General features: G+C 35.7%; 1 protein-coding gene across 7 annotated transcripts in view; it reads right to left on the reverse strand.

Moving 5' to 3' along the window:
• The window catches only part of LOC111920119 (calcium-transporting ATPase 4, plasma membrane-type), a 32,843-nt gene extending 16,120 nt beyond the window's left edge, over window positions 1-16,723 (reverse strand). For 3 of the 7 annotated variants that reach the window (XM_023915697.3, XM_023915698.3, XM_023915696.3), the window contains exons 1-3: window positions 16,454-16,723; window positions 15,858-16,007; window positions 7,675-7,782 (exon numbers count right to left, since the gene is read on the reverse strand). In XM_023915697.3, the coding sequence (XP_023771465.1) occupies window positions 7,675-7,782; window positions 15,858-16,007; window positions 16,454-16,579 (384 nt within the window). In that variant the 5' untranslated portion in view covers window positions 16,580-16,723. Of the gene's footprint in view, window positions 1-3,838; window positions 4,999-7,674; window positions 7,783-15,857; window positions 16,008-16,453 lie in introns of those variants that run through there. The other 4 variants (XM_052766218.1, XM_042897150.2, XM_042897148.2 and 1 more) reach the window with 3 other exon arrangements.
• Between the last annotated feature and the right edge of the window lie 6,745 nt (window positions 16,724-23,468).

Raw genomic sequence — 23,468 nt, forward strand, 5'->3', positions numbered from 1 at the left:
GCAGATAGTGTCGAGTTAGGTGTTATAGGTGGTGGTGTATTTGTTGATATGGCGAGATCGGGATGTAACATCCGGTTCCTGATACATATTTAAATTCAAGTAATTTCATGTTTTGTTCTGGGACTCGGCGAGTTGGAGGCCCAACTCGTCGAGTAAACTCGATTTTGACCGGGAATTTAGTGACCTACTCGACAAGTCGGGGGACCGACTCGACGAATAGAAGCTGTATGGATGAAACCCTAATATTTAGGGTTTGCACCCTATTTAAACGACTTATTCTGCCTCAAACCAGCCCCCATCGTTCCTTCCAACTCAGAGAAACCCTAACCTTGTTTAAGTGATTCTTGTGTCATTTTTGTGCATTTTTGGTGGTTGTGAAGCTTAAGAAGGAAGAATGAGCTTGGGAGTTCAAGTTGAAGCTGGTTGTGTTTCATTTCCAGCTCATTTGAGGTAAAAAGCTTCAACCTTGACTTTCCATTTGTTAGATCCTCTTTAGGGCTTGAATCTTGTCATTTTTGGGGCATTTCTAAGTTACATTCGGGTTTGGGTCATTATGTAGAGAAATAACTTCAGATCTGGAACCTTAGGACGGTTCTCATGGCATAAAGGTGCCAACTTTACTGCCATGAGAGCCCCATGCATCTTGAAGACTCCATTTTAGGGCCTTTTGAGCTAAATGGCTCATGCATGAATGTAAAGTTTGTAACTTCACATATAATATGGACCCTAGGATGTCAGATCTACGGTATAGATGCATTAAGACCGATTAAAATCGACTGTATAGTTTGGGACAAAGAGGGACTCATCGAGTCGTTCATGGGACTCGGCGAGTCGGGTCGTATTTCCCGTCAAATCCTTTTGTTAATGGACCAGATGCTAAGGTAGAAGAACACTCAATTTTCTAGGCTCATTAGGGACCTGGAAATCATGGAACTCGGCGAGTGTATGAGCGGAATCAACGACTTCAAGGCAATGTCCCAACCACATGAAGACGGACTCGACGAGTTCAAGGGGAACTCGGCGAGTCATAGACTGAACTCCTTTATACGGATGAAGATGAACTCGGCGAGCCGGTTGAAGAAGGTCTGATGTGTTGTTGAAGGCGAACTTGTCGAGCTCTTGCTAGACTCGACGAGTAGGGACGAAGTTGTAGCTTTTCATGGACGATGGGACTCGACGAGTTGGTGAACCAACTCGACGAGTCTAGTCAACCAGATGTTGACTTTGACCAAAGTTAACTTTGACTAGGGTTTTGACCTTGACTTTGACTTGGACTTGAGTGACCCTTGTAAGGGTTATGAGTATGAAATACTAATGAAAAGAGGATGTTGTGTAGGAATTGAGAAATCGAGAAGAGTTAATTTCCATACCGAGGACAGTGCAAACACTACATGACATCAAGGTGAGTTACCTTCTAGTAGAAGTGGGTCTAAGGCACCAAGACCGGCCCACTAGTAAGAGTTATAGTAGAGATAATTGTATTTGTGATAATTATATGGCATGTTGCTATCTGTTATATTATGTGCTAGGATGCTATGATATATGTGTAGTAGTGGTAGGGGTGGGATAGCCCCCGGTTACCGGTTGAAAGATACCGAAGGAGTGGATAGTACCCATGCATGCCTAGTAATATTATCATGTTACATTATTATGTGATAGCGGTAAGAGGTGAAATCGTCCCCGGTTACCATTTGAAAGATATCGAGGGGGAGGTTAGCTCCCGGTTACCGGTTGAAAGATACCGAATGAGAAGTTATCTCTCGGTTATCGGTTGAAAGATACTGAAGGGGAGGTTAGTTCCCGGCTACTGGTTGAAAGATACCGAGGAATAGACACTATTATATGGTATGTGGTATGATGGGGGAACTCACTAAGCTTTGTGCTTACGGTTTTCAGTTTTGGTTTTAGGTACCTCTTCGTCGAAAGGGAAGGAGTCTGCAGGGTAGCAGTGCATCACACACACATGATTCCGCATTTGAGATTTCTAGGATTGTACTCTGACGTTATTACTATTTGATGATATGGTTTTGAAACATGTAATTATGGTTTATAAATTAATTTAATATCAGTAATGTTTTCCTCAAACAAATATTATAAGCAATATAATTGAAACAAAAAAAAAATTTGGTCTCAATTTTTGGGATGTTACACGGGAGTAGGATAAGATGATATGTAAGGATTTGGAGTGGGTAAGATGGGGTAGGTAGGGGCAATAAATTTGTATGGGAAGGATTGTCCGTGGAAACAAACGTGTTGGGCTATATAAGGCCTATCCGAAAGGGGATCGTAGCACCGATAATGTTATGAATCATACTTGATAGGTCTTTAAGTTAATAGATAATAAGTATTTTATATTCTAGGAAGTTATCTTGTTTCCGTTTTTAATTTTGGCAATTAGGATCTTTTATTATTTGAGTCGATTCTAGAAGTCTTTTTTTCTTGATTTGAGTCTTTTGTTTATCCCTATTTAAAGGGTAGTCATTAATGAAATAAGATATGCTGGAATTTGAAAACAATCAATAGAGTAATATTAGGTTAATAGCTTAGTTTAGTCTCCTGCAAACAGGAGGCTAGGTTACAGGGGAGTTCACGGCTTTTTCAAGCACTAGCACTGGTCCAATCATGAGGTCTAGATCCCGGGTCATAACAGATAACCATAATGAGAAGTATTGTAACCAAGAAAAACACATGGTAGGGATCAAAAATCCATTTTGTGCTTGTTGTATGGGCGAAGATATGGATAACATTGACAACCAAACACCCAAAGGAAGGAAAAATTTGGTTTGTGATTAAACACATGTTCAAGAGGTGAGATGTTGGAATTTGACCGAGATGGCATTGGATTAATGAGATAAACAGCTATGGCAAAAGCAATATGTCAAAAATGTTGTGGAACACGAGATTAGGTAAGTAAAGTAAGACCAGTTTCAACACATGATGGCGACGTCGCTCAAGGAGTCCATTTTGTTCACTCGTGTGAGGGCATGAAAGACGAGTAATACCGAGGGACGAGAAAAAATGAGAAAGATTCTGAAATTCACCTCTCCAGTCCGTTTGAACATATTTTAATTTGATTTGGAATTGTCGTTCGACAGTGACAAGAAAGTTTTTGAAAGTATCAGAGACATCAGATTTGGATTTTAAAGAAAAAATTCACATAAAGCGAGAAAAGTGATCAACACATAATAGAAAGTAACGGTGACCATCATAGGAAGCAATGGGAGCGGGTCTCCAAACATCATAGAAAAGTAAATCCAAAATATACGTACTTTTATAAGTAGAAGATGACCAATGAAGTTTTGAGGATTTGCCGTCCCCAAACATCATAGAAAAGTAAATCCAAAATATACGTACTTTTATAAGTAGAAGATGACAAATGAAGTTTTGAGGATTTGCCAATAGAGCAAGAATCACAACTAGAAGTATCACAATTATTTAGTAAAGGTAAACTATATCTAGAAATCATCGACTTCAACAATTGCAGATGAGGATGCCCCAATCGTTGATGCCAAGTGGTGGAGGAAGCACGGGTGACATAGAAGGCAACTTTAGAAACAGGTTGAATATGCAGAAGGTGGAAAGAATAGAGACCACCATTACTTGGACCCGTGAGGAGAATAGTGTAATCTCATCCTTCACAAAAAAAAAAAAAAAAAAAAAAAAAAAAAAAAAAAAAGACTAGTGAAATTCAAGATAAACATTGTTAGCATGACAAAACTTCTGAACAGAAAGAAGGTTTTTTTAATTTCTAGGACATAAAGTATATGTTTAAGAGATAAGGTTTTATTTGGAGAATGAAACTGTAAGGAGCTAATATGGAGAATGGGTAAACCTTTACCGTTGCCAACATCAACATTGTCATCACCATGGTATGCCTCCGAATGATCAAAGCTCGAGAGATCCGGAGTGACATGATTTACTTGAACTAGTATCCGGAAGCCAAGTAGCGGATGTTTGTGAGCGGTCACGATTTGGACATTGGGACGGGACATATCCAATATCGCACCTGTTACAAGTACCACAAACAGTGTTTTTGATTTGATGCCCAACTAAATTGATTTCGATTACCTCCTCCCTGTTGACAGTTGTTGAAGCTGCACCAATTGCGGTTGTTTGTTGACCGATTGTTTCGGTCTCAGTTGTTTCCCAATCGATTGGTGTAATAAGCTTGTGCAGGTTGTGGGTTTATTGGTTGAAGTTGTAGACCCAGCTGTTGTGCAAGCTAGTGAACAGCCTAAAGTGTCTCAGTTTGTGTCATGGACTGTCCGGCAGCAGGAGAAGGAGTAGGTTGGCGAGAGAGGGTAGCAGCTGTGAAGGCTTGGGTTGGTGACACTTCTGTGAATGTCTTCTTGACCATGTAATCATCGTCTGATAGAAGACCATGGAGTTCAACAAAGGCAATCGGGAATTACCTAGCCGGCAAGGTAGATTTTAGCCCATTGTATTCTTCCCTCAAGTCGGATATAACAACAATTACTAGGTCTTTTTCTTTTACCGGTTCGCCAATATTGGCTAGTGCACCTGAGTATTCTTATGCTTAAGTAGAGGAGGACTCATCAGGCTTCATTGCAATCTTCAAAAGTTGAGTTTTAAGAATGTATTCACGTGAAGAAGTGTGAGGAGCATATGTACGCTCAAGAGACAGCCAAAGATCATGAGATGTAGTACCATAAACATGTTGAAAAGATGCTTTAGATATGGTGGATAGGATTAACTTTTGAACGTGAGCATCATTGAAACCCATATTAGATAATACCCAGATTAGATAATCAGGGTTGGGTGTCAATGATGAAACCATAGCAGCAGCTTCCTTACCAGAAGAAGTGGAGGATATGATGAAGATCAGAGGACACGGAATTGAGCCATCAACATAGCCAAAGAGGTTGTTTGTGACCGGGAAGGGTTGTATCATCGTCTTCCAATATCCATAATTGTTTGGGGATAAAGTAAAACCAAACTTGTGAGAGTTGTGGGTGGTCTTCTCAGAAGAAGAGAAAGCTGTGAGCAATGTCATGTGTTTTTTTTTAACAGGATGATGTTGAAAGAAAAAAAAAGACAAAATTACATAAATGGTCCTCATGGTTGACAAAATCGACCAATTATGGTCCTTATGACGAATTCTTTACACAGATGGTCTCTGTGGTTTCAAAATCTTGCAAAGACAGTCCTTTTGACTAACGGCGTTAACTTTTTCAGTTGAGTCCTATGTGAAATGACATATTTGCCCTTCATGCATAAGGACGCTATATGTAATATGTTTCTACCACAGGGACCATTTATGTAATTTTCTCTATTATTTATTATTTTTTTATTTATTTTAATTATATATTTAAGGATTTAGATTTGTTTAAATTTATTGTTTAATATATATATATATATATATATATATATATATATATATATATATATATATATATATATATATATATGCTAACATTTTTTAACGTTTTGCTCAAATTATTTTTTCTAATCCTTTTGACATTTTCTTCAAGTAAATTTATTAATGTTTTTTATGTTGACGTTTTATTCGAGTATTATTTATCTATTTTTTTGACATTATGTTCGAATACATTTTTCAACATATAGTATGTTTATATTTGTTAAAGGATTTCACGGCTATTGTAATTATAACTTAATTCACTTTTAATTATGTTTTCATTTTTTTTCTTTTATCAGGTTATATAATTATTATTTTTTAATTCAAATATTTAACTATATAAGGTTGTATAATTATTATTTTTGTAAACTAATTTATTAACATTTTTTTACAAAAAAGTGTAAAATGTTTGTTAAACGTGAATATGATTAATATACATTAGGTAGACATAGGTTAAGCTGAGACCGCCTCACAACGTTGCCGAGAACGACCAAGTCATTTCACATTGGATTTAAATGTAATTGTTTTGAGTGAATTTTTTTTTTTTTTGTTTTTAGCAGTGTTGTAAAAAATCACAACGCAAGGGCCTCTAATCGGTCAGGTAGCGCTTAGGGATTAAACTGAGATTAATCGAGACCTAATTGTGTTTTTTATAACACTGCTAAAAACAAAAAACAAAAAAAAACAAAAACAAAAAAAAAAAAAAAAAAAAAAAAACCCTCGAAATAATTACATTTAAATCCAATGTGAAATGACCTAGACGTTCTTGGCAACATTTTGAGGCGGTCTCAGCGTAGCCTATGTCTACCTAATCTATATTAATCATATTCACGTTTAACAAACATTTTACACTTTTTTTATAAAAAATGTTAATAAATTATCTTACAAAAATAATAATTATATAACCTTATATAGTTAAATATTTGAATTAAAAAATAATAATTATATAACCTGATAAAAGAAAAAAAAATGAAAAAATAATTAAAAGTGAATTAAGTTACGAATTATAATTACAATAGTCGTGAAATCTTTTAACAAATATAAACATACTATATGTTGAAAAATGTATTCAAACATAACGTCAAAAAAATAAATAAATAAATAAATAATATTCGAATAAAATGTCAACATAAAAAACATTAATAAATTTATTTGAAGAAAATGTCAAAAAGATTAGAAAAAGTAATTTGAGCAAAACGTTAAAAAATAATATATATATATATATATATATATATATATATATATATATATATATATTAAACAATAAATTTAAACAAATCTAAATCCTTAAATATATAATTAAAATAAATAAAAAAATAATAAATAATAGAGAAAATTACATAAATGGTCCCTGTGGTAGAAACATATTACATAAAGCGTCCTTATGCATGAAGGGCAAATATGTCATTTCACATAGGACTTAAATAAAAAAGTTAACGCCGTTAGTCAAAAGGATCGTCTTTGCAAAATTTTGAAACCACAGGGACCGTCTGTGTAAAGAATTCGTCATAAGGACCATAATTGGTCGATTTTGTCAACCATGAGGACCATTTATGTAATTTTGTCAAAAAAAAAAAGAAGAGGGAAAGAAGATCGACGTAGGGTATTGGAAGTATTAGGGTTAGCTGGCTCTAATACCAAAATAGACTTTGTAAAAGATTGAATTGTATTATTGTGTATTAACATGATTACAGAGGAATATATATATATATATATATATATATATATATATATATATATATATATATATATATGGTTAAGTTCAAATGATAACACTATTTAATGTGAAAACGTGAGAACACTACTTTATGTTACTATTCTACTATGAATTTTGTATATACAACGATATGGCATTATTCATCAACAAATATACGAACAATCACATATTAATATTCACATTTAAATTTTATATGTACAACTTTATGACATTATTCATCACCGAATATATGAACAATCACATATTTAACATTCACATTAGAATTTACTAAATTATTATATATATATATATATATATATATATATATATATATATATTATAGTATAATAGCAATATAAAATTGAATATATTCATATTATAATTACTACAATACGATACATATTAAATTCATAGTAGAATAGTAACATAAAGTAGTGTTCTCACATTAAATAGTGTTCTCATTTGAACTTAACCTCTATATTTTAAACCAATATGTCCGAATAATTCCCACTAGCCTAACAGTCCCTATGTATTTAACATAAAAAAAATATATGAATCTATATATAGGCATGCCAAAGAATGATTAAGAAAGGATTAGAACCTTGGTTTTGCTTAATCGGTCTACATGAGTAGATCGCTTTTCTAAGTCAGATACACGACGGAAGCGTCGGGCTTGCGTTTTGATAAGTGACACGGATGTACGCCAATCCTGTGAGCAAATGATTAACATACACATGGCAGTTAAATAAAGAACACATGAGATTTATATGGTTGAAAGGAAAAATGAGATCTACTAACATAACTAGAATGGGTTTTTATTAATAACAAAGTAAATTGGTCCTATAATATAGTCAAATTTTTGCAAGTTTGGTCCGAAAAATTTCTCTTGCAATTTTGGTCCTTATTTAAGGTTATTTTAACGTTTTTATACCCGTTCCAAATAGTATAGCTATACTTTGGGAACCAAAATTGCAAACAACTATACTCACCGACTAATTTTCTCATTTTACTTTGAAGATGAACAGAAAAAATGTTACAAAAACCTCAAATAACAAACCAAAATTACCAATAAAATTGATTGGCATCAAAGTTGCAAAAATCAAGTATATCCATGACCAAAACTATAACTTGATCTTAATAATATTATCACTTACTAGGATTTAGCATAGATAGAGATTTGGGACTAAATTTTCGTACGGCCAAAGCTGAAAGTTTTGATTTGTGTTGACCAATTTAAGTAGACTTTTGTACAGTGATTTCAACTTTTGTCCGATTAATTTCACCGTCATAAGTCACAACTATATATCTAACATAAAAAATATGAATCTATATATGAAAGTGGGTGAGTGGGTGTTTAGAAAAGAATCCCATTGAGTAAAAAGAGTTTAATGACATTATAGTGTTGAGGTCTTGAGTATATGAGTTATATTATGGTAATACTTGAGGAGTACAGAAAGTCGCATAATGAGTACCATGTGACGTTCTAATGGTAGTTTGAGTAGTTATAAGTCCATTACTGTTGTTAATAGAGAAAATGGTAGGTTTTAGTAGTTTTAAGTCTATTAGAATTGTTATTAGAGAAAATGGTAGTTAGTGTAACCGTAAATCCATTGTTGAGTTTAATGGTGGCTTGAGTAGTCGTAAACCATGTCTAGTACTAGATTATTAATACAAGTGTACACCAAGGCAATTATAAATGTAAAAGTGAAAATTTCAGATGTACCTTATGTTAAAACGTCGGGTGTTACACACTCATATATATATATATATATATATAAAAGACTATTTTTTGTGTTGTATTATTCACCAACATTATATTTAATGTTAAATTTAGTGTTAGGTTAGAATAAATTAACATTAAATTTAGTGTGATATTTAAATTCTGATGTAGGGTTGGAGATTTTCTTAAAAGTATCAAATGAGATGTAAATTAAAAATTCACATCTGAAAGGCCTTAGTGGAATATGGTATATGACCAAGTACTTAGGAATGCCAAATAGGTTCTAATTATTTCAATAGAAAAAACTGATGAAATTTATAGGGATAGAGGGTTACTCAAAGATTGGTATGCGATGGTTGTTGCTTATAGGAAAGCCAATTAAGTAAAGATACAAATGATTGCCAACCACAATATACTAAGGATCATGCTAAATTGACACCCTTACTTAAAAGTCAAACCACTTTTAACATTAAAATGTGTACTTATAATATAAATAACTTTTATACTTTTGAAGTTATTATGTATAATGTCAATTAAACATTTTTCTGGAAAAAAAGTTAAAAGTTAATTACATTGAATCATGTTTTAAAGAGTTTCTTATGTTATATAAGATATTAGAGTAAATTACACGAATGGTCCCTATGGTTTGGGGTAATTTGCACGTTTGGTCCCTAATTTTTGTTTTAACTCAGAAGGTCCCTACAGTTTGTTTTGTTGCGTTTGGTCTCTGTCTTACCTAAAAAGACTATTTTGCCTTTGATTTTTTAATTTATTTAAATAATGTGGGGTAGGTAAGGTAAGGTGATGTGGAAGTGGGGTTGGGTGTGTTTATTTAAATAAATCAAAAAATCAAGAAGTAAGACAGGGACCAAGCGCACAACAAAAACAAACAGTACAGACCTTTCGAATTAAAAAAAATAAGTTAGAGACTGATGCAAATAGAGAAGAAGGGGCCACAATAATTGTCACACCTAAACCGTTATTGGTATATTCTAGAAAGGGACCAGGGGTAAAAAGGGGAAAGACTATCATTAGTTAGTTATGTAGAGAGGAGAATATATATAGAGGGAATAAGAAAGTATGAGGTCATGTTTTTGTTGTTATGATTGTATTGGCTCCTGAAGATTTGTTTCAGTGAGAGAGGGATCATTCCCTGGGCAATCTTCGGATTGAATCATCAATACAAGTTCATTCTCCTTTCATTCATTCATCACATTTCAGCATTTCATCTGTTTCTTGTTTCATTTACAATTTATATTCCCATTATTGGTCCGACCTGCTCCTGACCTGCCGCCGGTGAATTCATGGCTGGGACTCGCTCTACCTCTCAACGTTTGGACGATCATGATGCAACTCTTTCTCAACTTCAGATAGACATGGGAGAGATGAAGGTGAATATGGAAAATTTGAACAACAATTTTCAAAAGGAACAACAGGAGAACATAACGTTTTGTAAGCAAATGTTGACATGGATGGCCAAATTGGAGAAGACGCCGGTTTCTGAGGGATTCGTTGAAACTGGATCTGGATCTGGTCTAGTCTTTCCATCTCCACCACCGCCTACAAGAGAGCCCTTGTTCCCTTCCGGTGGTGATGCCCGTCGTCCTCCACAGTTTGAGCAGCAATCATCTGGGTTACCTTGGTCGGTGAAGAAAATTAAGCTTCCGGAGTTCAATGGGTTCGATCCTCAAGGATGGATCCAGAAGGCCAATCTCTTCTTCGACATCAATGGTACGCATCCCCAATTTCGTTTACGATTAGCTCAGCTGAGTATGGTGGGTGTTGCTCAACATTGGTTTACCATTGTTCTTCAACTTCATCCGTTACTTTCCTGGGAACAGTTCCAAGAGGAACTTCTGCAACGATTCAGTGGATTAGAAGTTCAAAACCCTTATATCCAGCTCGCTCAAATTCAACAATCTGATTCCATTCTGGAATATATTGATGATTTCGAGTATTTGCTCTCTTGTTCCCAAGCTACCGGAAAGACAAGCTATCGGATATTTTGTGGCGGGGCTCCAGGATGATGTTCGCCGTTGGGTTTGTTTGCAGTGACCCCGTACAACAATGGAAGCGATGTACGTTGCCAAGGATGTGGAGGATTTGATCCGTCCGGTGTCGGGGAATGTATCTCAGAACCGCTTCCGTTATTTGAACCGATTTGGAGTTTCCAATGGGTTTTTTCCTATGCCCACTAATATGGTAGGTCCAACGGCCTCAAAAGAGCCCAGTTTCAATAGATGGGGATCCAAATCTGTTTCGAGTCGTTTGGATACCACCCGATCGACAGCTACACCAAAATCTGTTCCGTCTGTTCCTTCAGACATCACCAAATCTGGAAATCGAGACCGGGGCATTCGATCTCTCACGCGCACGGAATGGGAAGAACGCCGTAAGAAGGGGCTCTGTTTTCGTTGTGGGTTACAATATAGACCAAATCACAAGTGTGCTGAGGGTCAATTACACATCTTACTCTTAGGAGATGATGAAGAGGATACTGCACTCGAGGACCAGTTCCGTTTGCTGGACTCATCTGCACTGGAACATCCAGAACAGGAGATCGTGTCTGACGGAATGTGTTCTGCCCTAGAATTTGCCGGCGATTCTCAGTTGTCCTTTGGTGGCAAAACTCTCAAATTCGAAGGGGCTCTAACAGGTATTCCCGTTATTCTGTTAGTTGATAGCGGTGCCACCCATAATTTCATTTCGAGACAGTTAGTGGACGCTTTAAATTTCTCTACGGATAATTTTTCAGGTATTCGTATCAAGTTGGGTGATGGTTTCATTGTTCATGTTACTGAACACTGTCTTAATCTTTCCATCACGATCAGGTTGTGTGTTTTTTTGATTACGGCATTAGTGCTAGACACGGGGTCCACAGACATGATATTGGGTATGCCTTGGTTGAATTCCTTGGGAGAAGTGACTCACAATTGGAAAGATGCATGGATGAAATTCAAGTGGGACAATCAAGAAATCACACTTCATGGGTTATCTGTTGGCCAACGTTCACACACTCCGTTACACCATTGGCTGAGTTCTGGAGGTCAATTATCTCAGCCACACATACCTTCCACATTGGAGGCATCGAATCAGTTAACTGCATTGCTTCATCAGGATCATCAACAGGCACTTCAACAATTATTAGCAAGATTTGAAGGTATCTTTCAGAATCCAACGGGCTTACCTCCTATCCGAACACATGATCATTGTATCAATTTGATACAAAATCAGGACCCAATTTGTGTTCGTCCGTATCGTTATCCCCACTTACACAAAACAGAGATTGAAAATCAAGTGAAGGAATTGTTGTCCTTGGGAATGATTCGTCCAAGTAAGAGCGTTTATTCTAGCCCGGTAATCTTGGTTCGTAAGAAAGATGCATCGTGGAGAATGTGTGTTGATTACAGAGCTTTGAACAAAGTCACTATTCCCGACAAGTTTCCTATTCCGGTAGTCGAAGAGTTGCTTGATGAATTACAAGGTGCCAAATTTTTTTCTGAATTGGATCTGAAATCGGGCTACAACCAAATCCGTATGCATCCGGACAGCATTGAAAAAACGGCATTTCGCACACATGAGGGTCATTATGAATACTTGGTTATGCCTTTTGGGTTGATGAATGCTCCTTCTACATTCCAAGCCGTTATGAATGATGTTTTTAGATCCCTCTTGCAGAAGAAGGTAGTCATTTTCTTTGGCGATATTCTAGTATACAGTGCCATGTGGGAGACTCATCTCGCTGATTTGGAGTTGGTTTTTCGTATATTACAACAACATCAGTTTGTAGCCAATCAAAAGAAGTGTCATTTTGCTCAAACCGCTGTGGATTACTTGGGCCACATCATTAATGGTACAGGAGTTGCTATGGATCCAAGTAAAGTGGAGGCAGTGCTTGGGTGGCCGGTTCCCAAAAATATCAAGGCTCTTAGAGGTTTTCTTGGACTCACGGGGTATTACCGTAAATTTGTCAAAGATTACGGTAGTATTGCTCGACCATTAACAGACCTTACCAAGAAAGAGGCTTTTGTTGGACCAAGGAGGCTCAGCAGGCATTTGAGGAACTTAAGCAAGCTTTAATTTCTGCTCCTGTTTTGGCTCTCCCCAATTTTTTGATTCCGTTCGTCATTGAATGTGACGCTTCGGGAAGGGGAATTGGTGCAGTTCTTATGCAACACAACCGTCCTATTGCTTATTTTAGCAAAGCTCTAAGTGACAGGAATCTTTCTAAGTCTGCTTATGAACGTGAGATTATGGCATTGGTCTTAGCAATGCAGCATTGGCGTTCGTATCTATTGGGCACAAAGTTTATAGTGTATACCGACCAAAAAAGTCTTAAATTTCTTCTCCACCAGCGTATTACTACACCGGATCAACAAAACTGGGTGGCCAAACTTTTGGGATTCAATTTTGATATTTGTTATAAGCCAGGAAGGGAAAATAGAGTTGCCGATGCGTTGTCACGTCGCGAAGAGGAAGGCGTTTTCAGTCAAGGGATATCTTCTCCCATTTGGGTACAAGGGGCACAGTTAGTGCAAGAGGCACAACTTGATCCGGAAATACAAAAACTCATTGTGGCATGTGAGCATAAGTCACCTCATCCGGTGGGGTACACAGTTAAACAAGGAATTCTTTATTATAAGAATAGATTGGTTATTTCTCGGGCTTCTAAATTTATTCCAGCACTGCTACAAGAGTTTCATACGTCGGCTTCGGGAGGGCATTCTGGGTATTACCGTACATACCGCCGTTTGGCTAACAATTTATACTGGCCCGGTATGATTGGGTGTGTAAATGCGTTTGTGCGAGCATGTGATGTATGTCAGCGTTGTAAAGTTAGTTCGCTATTGCCTGGGGTCTATTACAACCTTTGGACTTTCCAGCTGCTATTTGGGAGGATCTCTCTATAGATTTCATCACGGGTCTTCCAAAATCCAAAGGCGTTGATACGATTCTGGTGGTGGTCGATCGGCTATCGAAGTACAGTCATTTTTTGTTGCTAAAACATCCGTTTTCCGCAAAATCGGTGGCCGAGTTGTTTGTGCATGAAGTTATTCGTCATCATGGCATTCCCAAATCCATTGTAAGTGACCGGGACCCCTTATTTCTAAGTAATTTTTGGAAAGAGATTTTTCGATCACAGGGAACTCAATTGAACATGAGTTCAGCGTATCACCCGGAATCGGATGGGCAAACTGAAGTGATCAATCGTTGTTTGGAAGCGTATTTACGTTGTTTTGCTGTCGATCAGCCTCGTTCCTGGGCTTCGTGGATTCCATGGGCAGAGTTTTGGTATAACACTACGTTTCATGGGTCAACTGGTGTTTCTCCTTTTGAAGTGGTCTATGGTCGTAAACCACCGTCGGTGGTGCAATTTGTGCCTGGTGAAGTCCGTGTGCCAACAGTTGCGATCGAATTACAAGATCGTGATGAGGCATTGAAGCAACTGCGTTCTCACTTGTCCCATGCTCAGGCGTTGATGAAAACAGCTGCGGATAAGAAAAGAAGAGAGGTGCATTTCACTATAGGAGAATGGGTGTATGTAAAGTTAAAACCGTATCGACAAATGTCGGTTTCTCGTCGTATTCATCACAAGCTGGCAGCCAAGTTTTTTGGTCCGTTCCAGGTCGTTGAGAGAGTAGGGCCGGTTGCGTACAAATTACAGTTACCTCCGACTTCAAAAGTACATCCTGTTTTTCACATGTCTCTCCTCAAGAAAGCAGTGCAAACCCCAGCAGATTCTGTCTTCCCTCCAGAATTGGAATTGAATCAAGATGAGATTTTAGTGCCTAAACGGGTTTTGGCTACCCGGCTAATCAAAGATCAACAAGATGAGTTTGAGCAATGGCTGATTCAGTGGGATGGACAAGGGAAAGAAGAAGCTACATGGGAAGATGCTATCATGATTCAGGGACAGTTTCCGGAGTTGAGTCTTGAGGACAAGACTCATTCTAAAGAAGGGAGTAATGATGCAAATAGAGAAGAGGGGACCACAGTAATTGTCACACCTAAACCGTTATTGGTATATTCTAGAAAGGGACCAGGGGTAAAAAGGGGAAAGAATATCATTAGTTAGTTATGTAGAGAGGAGAATATATAGAGAGGGAATAAGAAAGTATGAGGTCATGTTTTTGTTATTATGATTGTATTGGCTCCTGAAGATTTGTTTCAGTGAGAGAGGGATCATTCCCTGGGCAATCTTCGGATTGAATCATCAATACAAGTTCATTCTCCTTTCATTCATTCATCACATTTCAGCATTTCATCTGTTTCTTGTTTCATTTACAATTTATATTCCCATCAGAGACCAAACATGCAAATTGCCTTAAACCATAGGGACCATCCGTGTAATTTACTCAAGATACTAATATAGATTAAAAAGGTTAACAAAGTTAACAATAATCCAAACATTCAGGCAAAAAAATCTATTCTAAATGTCATATCACAACTGTACAGTAAATACAACTCCGCCAACATTACCACCGCCAGCAACTAACTGTCACTCATCTGCCTCCACCGTTACATCCGATGATTACTAGTAGAGAGAGTCAGATCAAGAGACAAACTAATTGAGAGAGAGATGGCGGCAGAGGTCCAATGACGGTGGTCCAACCATAGTATACCGACGATTAGCCAGCCATGACAGATAGAAAGTGAGAGGCTAGTGGCAATTGGCGATGATTTATGGTGGCTGGTGACCAGTGGTGGGGTGGTAACATGAGTGGGGTGTAAGTGGGAGTGGGGTGCAAGTGGGTCCCACTTGTCAATAAATCAATTAATTCATTTTCTTTAATTAAAAATATATAAAAAAAAAGTAAAAAAGAAAATATTAAGGGCATTATAGTCATTTCCTATTAAGCATGGACTTGCACCCTAACAAAAGTAAAACATAGGGACGGCTCGAGTGAAAAAAAAAAAAAAAAACAAACAAACAAACAAACAGGAAATTTTGGCAAAATACAGGAACGATCTCAGTAATTTCTTCCAGATTTTCTTATATGTTCGTGTATGTTTATAGTGATAACTCAGCATGCCAAAGAGTGTATTTAAGGAAGAATTAGAACCTTGATATTGATTAATCGGTCTGCTAGAGTAGATCCCTTTTCGATGACATGAGATTGCTTTTCGAGGACATTAGTTTGCTTTTCAAAGACAGATTCATGACGGAAGCGTCGGCGGTGTGTTTTGACAAGGGAGAAGGTTGTACGCCACTCCTGTCAGCAAACGATCAATACACACAACAAGGCAGTTAAATAGAGAACACATGAGATTTATATGGTTGAAAGGAAAAATGAGGTCTACTAACCGACCTAGAATGGGCTTTTATTAACAACAAAGTAAAAACGGTCAAATCTTTGCAATTTTGATTCTTAAATCAAGTTTTTGTCCCAGTTCCAAATAGTACGTTTTTGTAACTTGCTCTTGATAATATTACTAGTTAGTAGGATTTAGCATAGAGATTTGGGGACTAAATTTTCGTACGGCCAAAGCCGAAACTTTTGATTTGTGTTTGACTAATTTAGGTAGAGTTTTGTACTGTGATTTCGACTTTTGTCCGATTAATTTGACCGTAGAAGTGGCAGCAATATACTTAACATAATAAGACGAATCTATATATGAGAGATAGTGTGTGAGTGGGTGTTTAGAAAAGGATCAGAACCTCAGTTTCGCTAAATCGGCTTTCGTATTTCCGGGTACGACGGAAGCGTTCCTTGCGCCACTTCTTCAAAACGACTTCCGACAGATGCCTCCTTTTAAGATCAGACTCCATCGAAGAGTCTTCCATTTCAAATATCAATGAGGATTAGGCCAAGATTCGATTAACGGTATATGATTACAGTATCATCGCTCCCTTCTCGCCTGTGTGATTGAGGTCGTACGCATTGGACCTCTCTAGTCTTTATTGCAGCGACTAAAAGAGAAGTTTGACCGCATCAGAAGAAAATCTATATAATATAGAAAAAAAATTGCAAAAATGGTCCCTCTGTTTGCTTATTTCTTTGGATTTGGTCTAGAGCTTTCTAAAATTATTGATATGATACATTTAACCTAGTTTATTTGTGAATTTATTCTTTTTGCACTTAACATATATTATTCTATTCATTATTATTTATTTATTTATTTATTATTATTATTGTATTATATATAGATTAATTAAAAGTTGGCCGTGGTCAATTTTTCTAGTTTAGCATGGTATTAGGTGTTGTCCTCCGACTTTGATGTCAACGGTTCCAGTCTAATCATGGATAGAGGTGAAATTAAGGAGTAGTAGTTTAGAAGTAGATTTGAATTTACGTTCAAAAAGAAATTGTCCGACTTATGAGAAGTAATGTTCATAAGTTGTCGGGGTATATGAAATTGTGTTAGAATGCATGTAGCTTTTTTCAGTTCTCATCCATTGTTTTCAAAAGATAATGAAAAGACAAAAGTGCAAAAATCATTCATGTAGTATGCATTTTTTTGTACTAGGTGTAAACCACAACTTTTTTTGATAGGTGGTCTTTTTGACAATGTTTGTATGTGGAAAAGGTCCCACCTCAAATTGAAAAGACTATTATAGCCTTCTTTCATTTTTTTAATAATTTTTTAATATTTAATAAATATTAAAAACAAATAGGCCCATCCCCCCCCCCCCCCCCCCCCCCCGCGGTGTTCTTCTTCTTCTTCCTCATAAGGACAACACCAAACATTGAACCACCGCTATATCCACGAAAAACTACTATAAATCTCAAGCACCACCGTAACTGAAATTGTACCACCACCACTAATCTGACGTTGTCTTGAAGGAAAATAAAAAGTTTAGGAGATTTTAGTATTTATATGTTCTTCCTTATTTCTGTTAATTCCATCTTCAAAACTTTACTTTGTCTCACTTAAATCGATTTTATTTTGAAACCCGTCTAGAAAGATCCCACCAATAATTTCGTAAACTTTTTGTTTTTAATGGAATAGTTTGGGTCTTTTATGTGGATGCATTAGGTATGTCAAGGCATCATGAATCTATTTCTGGCAACCAACAAACTTTTCCCCCTCTAGCAAGATATGTTTCCCCTAAGTCTTGAAAAAGCTATCGGAATCAACCTAGATGACCATCTTTTTTGTCATAGACAAGTTATCATCCTAGATGATTTTCCCGCAGCGAAAACCATGGAAATCATGATTTTGTCCAAAAAAAAGGAACCTCTAAGAACACCTAAACCTCCTTGTTTGCTTCAGATTGCACCGCAAACCAATTGAACCTTCAAATCGGGTCACATTACACATAAACGCGAACAAAGAAGGCGTCAAGGTGCAAGAAGAGAGAAGTGATAATGGTAGGACGGTGGGTTTTATTAAGAGGAAAGAGAAAGGTTCATGGTGGTGGTGTTTTCTATCACGCACACATACCCAGAAATATTATTTACAAAATTCAATTGTGTATTAGATGAGTTCTTATGAAGATTTGAAGAAATCCCCATAAACACTCCAAGAAGAAAAGGTGGACTTAATTTCTTTTAAAACTCCACATAAAGTAAAGCAAAATTATTAGGAAAAAAAAGGATTTTTAGATGGATTATTTGTTTCATAAGAACGTGAGCATCTGCACAATAATCCAATAGACAAAGTAAAATAAGAGACTTATGGAAAGGAATCTACTACATGATCAAGGAGAGAGAGAGAGAGAGAGAGAGAGAGAGAGAGAGAGAGAGGTAAGTAGGGTGGGTATGTGGACCCCTATTTTTATTTAATATATAAAAATACTTACAGGGAAAAAAATTAGAAAGTAAATCTAATAATGCTAATTTAGTCATTTTAATTTTTTGGGACCAGATCCACGTACAAATATGGTCAAAATGACCATCAATCCAAAAAAAAGTTGTGGTTTTTGACCAAATCCAAGAAAAATGCATACCACATGTACCATTGTTGCAGTTTTGTCTACTAAAAAACATCTATCATTTTTTCTTTCACAAATTGTGTGAAGAATAACCTTGGTCTTGGTGATGAATCTATTGAAATATGTGTTGGTTAAAGTGTATAAGCTTATAACTAAATTGGCATAAACTTGCAAATAGAAGCAAAATCTTTTTTTGGGTTGCCCTCATAACTAGAAATAGCTAGAAATAATATTAGGATATATATATATATATATATATATATATATATATATATATATAGAGAGAGAGAGAGAGAGAGAGAGAGAAAGAGAGATGTTTTGTTAATATATTATGTGATTAATATATTAATTAGAAACAAATAATGGGTCAGTTAATAGATTAACATGAGATCAATAGTTAAATAGTGGATTTGTTAATTTATACGGTTAATAAATTAATAGGAAATCAATTGGAATTAATTAATTATTAACTAGAATTAATCTGGAATTAATTTAGGACTAATTGGAATTAATTAAAGGTACAAGTGGTGAATTGTAATTGTTCAGTAGTTCAACAAAAGAAGGCAATTCTATAACCATCCAAGGGTGGACGGTTTTGGAGACTCTTCTAGGGTTTCTAGAAGCCTTCTGGATGTAGATAAGGAAATGATTTGAATTCGGATTAAATCTATTATTTAATTAATTCAAATATAGTTTTGCCTGCAAGTTACCTAAACTATAAATACGACCCCAAGGCCATCAAATTTCGTTCATGCCTTTACCTATAAGATTAGAAACGAAATTTTTATCCCTCTCCTCTCTCTCCTCTTCATTATAGGATTTATAGGGTTTTGGTTGTGATCCATTAGAGGCATCATATTTTTAGTGCTTGATTTCCAAGGCTTTCAAGAAGAAATTTTGTTTGGTAATTTACTATAATAATCAAAAGGTATTTAAACCCTAACTCTATGTTTATTTTCGATTATTATAGAGTTCCTTTAGGGTTCTTGATGTTAATAGTTTATTGCTATCAATAGAGAAAACATAGATCTAAATAGGTTTGCATGTAAACTTAAGAGTTAAGTACTTTTCCGCCTCATGCATAGATTTATAACCTATTATAACACCCGTGTTTCAGGGCTAAGCAGTAGTAGATGATGTAATAGTCTAGGTCAACTATTGTAACTCTTTTTGAAGTAATAAAGATGAATTATTTGAGTATTACGTGAATTATGTGCATTTATGTGCTTATTACTTATTTATAAACGTATAATAAATAAAGGATAAAAATAAGCGTCAAAATTAAAGTGTCAGATAAACCCGATATCTTTACATAAAGTTGTAGTGGTCAAAACAAGGATTCCGGATATATAAAGAATGCCGAAATCCGAGTTATAACGAAGAAGTTATGACCCGCCGAAGTTTCGCGGTAAAACCGGCACGACACCGGGAAGCGTAAAAAGTGAATTTACAATAGAACAATTTTTAGCCTTAGCAATCTAAATGAAATTTGTAGAATATGTTAAACCAAGAGCATCTATAAAAAGAACGCCCAAATTTGACTTCGTATGAGGAAGTTATGATTTTTCTAAGATTTAGCATAACAGTGCACAGCCCAGAAATTCGAATTTTAGATCGGTCGATTTTCAGCCAAAATAATCTAAACAAGAAATGAAGATATCATTAATAGGAGTTAAAAGATAAAAACACAGTTGAAAAAGGAGCTCGTATGTGAAAGATATGGACGAAGCTTAGTCCCTACTCTTCGAGCACGGCAAATTCGATACAGTTTTGTAAATCCGAAATAGAAAGAGAACTAGCCAACGGGATCTAAATGAAAGTTGTAATACTCGTAAATACCAACGCGTGGATATAAATAACGTCGAAAACGGAGCTCGTATGCGAAAGATATGGACGAAGCTTAATCTCTACTCGTCGAGCACGATAAATACGATATAATTTTTTTAAATCTGAGATAGAATGAGAATTAGCCGACGAGGTCTAAATGAAAGTTGTAGTACTCGTAAATACCAACGCGTGGATATAAATAATGTAGAAAACGGAGCTCGTACACGGAAGATACGGATGGAGCTTAGGGGTTACTGTACGATAAAATCCCTATAAATAAAGGATGAATCATTCATAATTTCTTCACACCATAACCTTTTTTTCTCTCTCTAACTTCTCTCTAGCCTCCTTAAACCCCTCCCAAGTCTAGGGAATCTCCCTAGCACGAGAAGGAAGCCCCGGAGCGCCTGACGACTCCGAGAATAAAAGCTTTCGGCTCGGAAACATTGCTCCAGCGAAGCCCGGTTTTTTTAATAAAAACCTGCTCTAAGTGAGTTACGCCTATGTTATTTTTAATATAACTTCTAATTAATTATAGTAACATTATTAGGACCTTAAAATAATTATTTGGGCTATTATTATGAGTTATATAAGAGTGTTATTTAACGCTTATATAATAGTAATAATAGCTAGACTATTAATTAGTCGCGGTTAACGTTAGACTAAACCATAGTGGTATTGATATTGGGTTTTGTCGAAGGAAATTGTTTTAAGAGTAACAAAGCGTTGTCTGAGTTCGGAATCACCACCTTACCAAGTGAGTGCATAGTCACTTTCATTTTACACATAGATATGAAGTATTTAATATAAACTATGTGCTATATGTGCATATTGTCTGAATACTTGTTGTCTATGCTGATGAAATATTTTTATACATGTTTTAAATGATTTAAACTGTATATGTATTTTATATCTATAAAAATGTTGGGGTAAAACATGGGTAGATGTAATAGACGATGTCTGATAAAATGATGAGAGGCGTCGATGTTGTTGTTGTTGATTCTATCATCTAGCGGAGTATGGATGATGACCACGGACTCTTCTAGACAGTCCAGTGGAACGCTAGCAGGCTCGCAACTTGTAGGTGTTTGTGAACGATGTGTTCACCGGTGTACTCCATCCCCCTCATGGTTGCCTTAAGGACATTTATTGCTGAGGAATCCCCTTAGCAGTAGTGTCCATCCTGATGATCCTTATGCTAGGTCCCTTATGATAGGTGTTTAGGGACGTAAAGTGAGGATAACGGGAACGGGTAATCAGGTTATTGTTGGTTGATGAAATTAAATAACTTATTTATTGTGGGTTAAAAACCTTATGTGCTCACCAGGCTCCCAAGCCTGACCCATTCAGTTTCATGTATTACAGGTAGTGGCGTTCGAGTATAGATGTGATGTTTTGGATGAGGGATTACTGATATAGGCATGTAGATATAAAATAATGTAGTAATGCTTATATTGTACTGTTTATGCTTTTGATTTGTATCAAACATGACATCCCGAGTCTTTTTAATGAAATACATTTCTACGGAAATGCTTTGATAAATCTTTATCATATCTTATTTTGGGAACAAATTCCGCAACACTTTTATGTAAAATGTTACTCTGGTTTTCAAACAAGCATAAACAAAATCGTTTTTTTACCGTGAAAATGGGGATGTCACACCTATAAAACTCATCAGTGGTATCAGAGCTTAAATTGTTTTCTATTGATTGTGCATAATAGTGAATGGATAGAATTTAGGGTTTATAGAAATTAAACCCACCCTAAAGGCTTGAATTTTTGCAAAAGGATATGGTTATTGACACCCTAGCTTCCACCCTTAATTTTGAAAATCCTAGGGTTCCCTTAGGTTTTCTTGTTTCCTTAATTATTATTTTAAAAGCATTAAAATTTGAATAATTAAAATTAGATAACCCCAAACCCTAATTTCGAAAACTATAAGGGTTTTAGATTATGATTAAATTTGAATTATTTTATTAATTGTTTAATAAAAAATAAATATTTAATCCCTAAATGATTTAAATTAATTTAAATAAAGTTAATTAAAAGATAGAGATTAAATGATAATTAGTTTAAATTTAATTAATTAAAAGTTCAATTTACATACTTAAAAGTTAAAACCTTGTATTTTAAAAAGTTTAAAATACATTTTGTATATTATTAAAAGTTCATTATTATATGTATAAGAAAATTCAGTTGAATCAATAGTAGGCATCACTCACAAAACCATGTTATAAAGAGGGGAAACGACCTATAAAATGACCATTGAATGGGAGTCATTTTCACCCACCGTTCTTCTGTGTGGTGGAGAGTCGTTTGTCGAACGGGTTCAATAGGACATAACATCATTAAAAGTATAATGATATTAAGTACTAGAACCTTCTTATAAATTCCCACTAGTTACTTTAGAAAAATATGAAAAGTATGCTAATCGATGAAAACGCATATCATTCCTTATGAGTAATCAGTGGAGCGTGTGTGGTTAACCGGTACACTAATACGGGACTATAAAGTTCAATTGATGACACAACTCGAAAATTATTGTTGTTGATGGAGTGTGTGTGGTTAACCGACACATCAATGTGAGATGATAAATGGCATCGAGGTTGTCAAGCATGTTTGCATGGTTATTCACATTTCGTTTGTGATTCCCGACATCCCAATCACAAAATTAAGAGCTAATATGTTTTATAGGTTACAAAAAAAATATGGGGCGGAAAAAAATTAACACTAAGTTCACATGCAACCTAAAAGATCTATGTTTTCACTATTGATTTGCAACGCAACAAACAAATGAACATCAAGAACCCTATGAGTACTCCACTATTTTCGAAAATAATAAAGGGATAAGGTTTTACATATCTTTTGATTATGATTGTAAATAATCAATAATTCCTTATTGAACAAGCTTCGAAAAGCAAGCACCAGAAATCTCGTGCTTCTAATGGCTCACACCTAATGTCACACCCCA

This window comes from Lactuca sativa, chromosome 8 (genome assembly GCF_002870075.4).
Source record: "Lactuca sativa cultivar Salinas chromosome 8, Lsat_Salinas_v11, whole genome shotgun sequence".
Taxonomy (NCBI): domain Eukaryota; kingdom Viridiplantae; phylum Streptophyta; class Magnoliopsida; order Asterales; family Asteraceae; genus Lactuca; species Lactuca sativa.